Consider the following 5632-nt stretch of genomic DNA (forward strand, 5'->3'; position numbering starts at 1 on the left):
TTTAGACTTATTTATATTACTTTTTGAGACAAAAAAACTGCCAATGAGGTGAGAAAGTTTGACTCATTTCATGATTTGCCAATGGGGTGAGAAAATTTCACTTGTCAAGCGAAAAGTAACTTAAAACAACCTAATATATTCTACTTGAGAGAAAAAAAGACTAAAAACAGTTGTTAAGACAGCCATTCTTTGCAGTGTCGTGGCTGTGTTCTGTGAGTACCAGCCTTGACTGTTCCTGTGGCTTCCTCTCTGAGCAGAACATGGAGAAGACGGTGATCCGTCCCACCGCCTTCAAGCCCGTGGTGCCCAAGAACCGCGGCTCGGTGCAGTACCTGTCGCCGCGCCCGGGGGGCGCCCTGTCGGAGAGCCAGGGCAGCCTCAACCTCCTGCTCCCGGGGACGGGCGGCTCTCCGGGCGGCGGCAGCGGCCCAGAGAAACGCAACTCCTACAGCGGGGGCGGAGGGCGCGCTGCTGGGGGCAGCCAGTCCTGCTCCATGTCCGACTCCGGCCGCAACTCCCTGTCCAGCCTGCCCACGTACAGCTCGGCCGGGTACAGCCTGACGCAGGCGGACGCCCCCCACGGGGGGCACCTGGAGCCCTCCCGGGCCGCCCCCGGGCACGGCCACTCCAACTCGGACAGCGGCCGCTCGTCCTCCAGCAAGAGCACGGGCTCGCTGAACGGCCGGGGCCAGCCGCTGTCGGACAGCGGGTCGTGCGGGGGCCGCTCCCCGCCCCCGGTGGAGGGGTACGAGGTGGTGGTGAGGGAGCTGGAGGACAAGCTGAGGGAGAGGGAGCTGGAGCTCCAGCAGCTGAGGGACAACCTGGACGAGAACGAGGCGGCCATCTGCCAGGTACTGCGTACGCGCGAGCGCTGAGTCACGCGCGCGCATGCGCGGACCCACACACAGACAGACACAGGTGGACTCACGTCTGTATGCACGTACGCACACATACACACACACATACATGTAAACAAACACAGACATACTAACAGAAACATATACATAGAAGCACATACACTCATAAACAAACACAGACACACTAACAGAAACATACAAACACATACACAGAAGCACAACACACACCCTACGGTGCACACACACTAGTACACACACACACACACACACACACACTCACACTGACACACACACAGAGGATTGCACACACACAGGACCTCTCTCCAGAAACACACACACGCACACCCTACGACGCACACACACAAACACAGGAATGCACACACACAGGACCTCTCTCCAGAAACACACACACACACACCCTACGACACACACACACACACACACACTGACACACACACACAGAGCTGTGACTGCACTCTGAAAGGAAGCAGGAGGAGTCTCTGTAGGCTCGCTGAGTGATGGCCGCGCGGCACCTCCTGCAGGTGTACGAGGAGAAGCAGAAGCGCTGCGAGCAGGAGCTGGAGGAGCTGAGGCAGAGCTGCTCCTCCCGGATGAAGCAGGCGTCCCAGAAGGCCATGCGCGCCCAGCAGGTGCTGCAGCTCCAGGTGCTGCAGCTGCAGCAGGAGAAGAAGAAGCTGCAGGAGGACTTCTCCCAGCTGCTGCAGGAACGGGAGCTTCTGGAGGACCGCTGCGCCTCCATCCAGCACGAGCAGACGCAGCTGGGCCCCCGTCTGGAGGAGACCAAGTGGGAGGTGAGCGCGGGGGCCAGGGGAGGGACTGGTCCGAGTGTCAGAGTTAGCTGCAGACCTGGGGGAAAGGTTGGAATAGTTCTGGTTGGTGCTAGTTTTCCACCCTGCCTTTAACTGGGAGTCAGGTGTGCACTGCAAAGAATGTCTGTCTTAACAAGGATTTCTAGTCTTGAATTAAGACTTAGGATCTTGTTTTTAGAATATGAAAAAAATATTAGCCTGTTTAAGTTACTGTGTGCTTGACAAGTGACATTTTCTCACCCCATTGGCAAAATGAGTCAAACTCTCACCTCATTGGCAGTTTTTTTGTCTCATTTGTCAAAAAAGTTAAAGAAACAAGATGTTAAGTCGAAAGGTGTTAAGTGGGCAGTTTAATTGCGTGGTGGGAAAAGGAAGTCGGGACTTTTGTTGTGCTGATTTCATCCTGTTCCTGATTGGACAGGTGATCTTGCCTTGTGTACTGGTAGCTGACCTGACCCATGACTGCTTGTGTGCGTGCGTTTGTGTGTGTGCGTGTATGTGCATCATGTGTTTGTATGTGTGTGATTGTATGCGTTTGGTAATGTGTCTGTGTGTGTATGTTTACATGGTTGTGTGTGTGTGTGTATCTCCCCAGGTGTGTCAGAAGTCTGGGGAGATCTCCCTGCTGAAGCAGCAGTTGAAGGACATGCAGGGGGACCTGGGCCAGCGGGCGGGGGAGATCGTGTCCCTGAAGGCCCAGCTGCGTGAGGCGCGGGGCGAGCTGCAGGCCAGCCAATCCCGCGCCCAGGAGGCGCAGGCCGCCGCCCGCACGCGCACCCTGGAGCTGGAGGTGTGTGAGAACGAGCTGCAGCGCCGCAAGAGCGAGGCCGAGCTCCTCAGGGAGAAGGTGGGCCGCCTGGAGGAGGAGTCGGCCCGCCTCCGCGACGCCCTGAACGCCGCCATAGGCCAGGGAGCCGTCGGCCCCGCCCCCACCTTCCCGGGCCCGCCCCACGGGCGGGGCTTGGGCGTGAGCCCCTCCTACCGGGAGGGCGACGAGCAGCTGCTGGCCTACGAGAGCGACGAGGCCAAGGCCCAGCGGCTGGCGGGCGACGCCCTGCTGGGCCTGAGGCAGCAGGCCGAGCGGCTGAAGGCGGAGCTGGCGTTCGAGCGTCGCCGCGGCGAGGACCAGCTGACCACCTTCGAGGACGAGCGGCGGGTGTGGCAGGAGGAGAAGGAGAAGGTGATCCGCTACCAGAAGCAGCTGCAGCAGAACTACGTCCAGATGTACCGCCGCAACCGCGAGCTGGAGCGGGTCATGCGCGAGCTCAGCCTCGAGCTGGAGACCCGGGACCTGGAGGAGGTCGAGGGGCCCGGGAACGAGATCCACTTCGAGGAGATAACCGCCACGGAGATCTGACCGTTATTCCAGAATGTTCTAGAGCTGTAGCTGTTCTTAGAAGACCCGTCTGTGTCACAGAGATGGGGCCTGGAGGTTTTAGGGGGGGGGGGGCGGGGGGGGCGGTGACCTCTGTAACATTAGCTTTCCTCTCCCTCAGGGGAACACATATTATCTCCGAATAACAGAGCAGAAAACAGTAATTTAGTAAGAAGGATGAAGTTGAGCCACCAGCTCTGAAGTCCTGCTAACAAAAGTCATAAAACTCCACAAAATCGTGAAAGAACCTCCCCTCATACTCAAACACACACTCCCCCAAAGCATTTCCAAGTTCCTTGCGGACTCACAAGGAGTTATGGAATCATGACTTCCCATGGAGATGGGTTGCTGGGGTCAAAGGTGGACAGAACCCAGGGCGCTGCTGGATTTTCAGCTGCTGGGGCGACTCACCACTTAGGGCCTGCCCTACTTTGATGTTCCTGAATTAACACGCTACAGTATCCCTGTGGGCGAGTGCAGTCGCTCACACAAGGGTCAGCCCCTCTCTGATGTCGGGACTAAGTTCAGTTTCCCCTTGCATGAGTTAGCTTAGCATACAGCCTGCTGCATTAGCCTAGCGTACAGTCTGCTCCTCTTAACGAGCCGGCTGAGGACGTTTCAGCTTCAGTGTGACACGTGCATGCTCATTTGGGCTCCGCTGACTAAAGCGGCGCCCTAGGCGTAAACAGGATTTGCGCTATCGCCGTTTAATCACCGAAAGAAACCGTTCTGCGTCTTAAGACGGAAGGGAGGGCGCGGTAAATTTTCGCCTGCTGCAATCAACGCGCGTGTCTCCAGAGAGCTGCCGCGCTTTTTATAGAACGCTATGTCGGCTGCTGTGAGTTCAGCTGCATTCAGACGCGCGAATTAGCTCACGACAGAGGACGACATCCACACCTGAAGCCTGAATAGCAGGAAGTCTCTGACTTTTAGCTCGCCGTGCTAATTATCGTACATCTCGTTCGCCCTTGGTGTGTGATCGGCAATGATAATTCAACACCCTACAGCCAGACTGCCTGTTTGACATAAAGGAATTGATTTAAACGAAAAACTAAACGAAAAACCGGTTTCAAACTGAAGTCGAGGGTCAGGGTCAAGATGAGTGTTGGGTCAAGATGAGTGTTGGCTTCCCAGGGCTTCATGTCGAAGCCCTGTACTCTGTATTGTGTGGAAAAACTAGACTGTTAATCACCCCAAAAAGGATTCTAATTTTCATGAAATTGAGTATTTTTGTACGTGCAGTAGCCTATTTTGGCACAAAAATGTTTATTTTCTCATATTTTCTTCTTAAGATTGTGTTAGATTATGTCAGCGTTTTGTCCTTACTTGAAAGAAATAAGAAAATGTCAAGGATATACTGCAGCAAGGGGGAAAAGCACAGGGCCTTACTTTAATTTGAATTAAGACGCTGAAACGCAAAGACTGAATTGTCTCACGAATATTACGCGAATATAACTCCTGTCAGGTCATTGGTTCCAAAGGGACTGTCACTACTTAACCCCTCCTACTCTGCACTGTAAAAAACTACCTAAGTACACACCGTAGAAGCGAACGCAAGAGCACATTCTTTTTTACGAGATTCATATTTAAACAAGAATATATAGTATAATATGCATTTTTTTATATTCCTCCTTAAAAGGTGAAAGCTCCTGAAACATTTTAACAACGTACTATTTTCTTTCTTCCAAGAGATTTTCAGTCGAAAAATCAAATCTTGAAATTACAAAAAAAATAAAAATTGTGGGAGAGGTTTGGGTTGGTTTGGGGTTTACATTTTTTACAGTTGTAAAAGTGCAATGAGTACTTTCGTCACGCAAATCCTATACGAAAATCCCCTCTCGAGAGCTTGTATTCCGAGGGTAAAAATAGTCGAAATGACCTGTACACATTCTTATGTGTCCTTTCCTTTGTACACAGATGTAGCTTTACAGAGGAAGCGGCAATACGCTTAAAACACGCCCCTCTTGCAACATACCGCATGCAGTTTTCCCCTTTTTCTCAGAGGGCTTTTCCTGTTGGCCAGCTTCGAGAGACTGTGAAAGAGAAGCCGTCCACTCAGGGCCAGTTCCGTTTCATCCCGACTCCTTGTTCATTCACTTCGGCCAGACTGTTATTCCCGCGCTGTTGTGACGTCCCTGTTGTAAATAGCATGTAACGGTAAAGTGTCCGTAATGCAGGTATCCGCATATGAGTGTCGAAAGGGAGCTCCTCTGGGAACTATGAACATCGTTTTGGACTCATTTGTACTAAACCCCCTTCTTGTAAATATTCCTATCAGCCTATTATATACACAGAAGCATATTCTAGATTCTTTACTCGGCACACATATCCGTTTCCAAGTAGCCACACTGTGAATAGACCAAAGCAAATGCAATGTATCCATTTTTCGTTGTCAGGTTTCCCAACTTCTGCATATATACTATATGTCTGTTTGTGTACTAGTCACATTTTTTTTCTATGTTATAGTTTATAATCCACAGTATATGTAGCCATTGTATGTATATTTTTCATGCTGTAAATTTCTTGTACAAATGTACTGTGTTTTTAATAAAATTGGAACAAAAACAAGA

At 51.9% G+C, this 5632-nt stretch overlaps 1 protein-coding gene across 1 annotated transcript in view; it reads left to right on the plus strand.

The window, feature by feature from the left end:
- lzts2a (leucine zipper, putative tumor suppressor 2a) overlaps positions 1 to 3105 on the plus strand; it is a 55439-nt gene extending 52334 nt beyond the window's left edge. The window contains exons 4-6 of the mRNA XM_061232557.1: positions 258 to 851; positions 1400 to 1669; positions 2283 to 3105. Coding sequence (XP_061088541.1) covers positions 258 to 851; positions 1400 to 1669; positions 2283 to 3044 — 1626 coding nt within the window. The 3' untranslated portion in view covers positions 3045 to 3105. The remainder of the gene's footprint in view (positions 1 to 257; positions 852 to 1399; positions 1670 to 2282) is intronic.
- The last annotated feature ends 2527 nt before the right edge of the window (positions 3106 to 5632 follow it).

This window comes from Conger conger, chromosome 2, assembly GCF_963514075.1.
Source record: "Conger conger chromosome 2, fConCon1.1, whole genome shotgun sequence".
Lineage (NCBI taxonomy): Eukaryota > Metazoa > Chordata > Actinopteri > Anguilliformes > Congridae > Conger > Conger conger.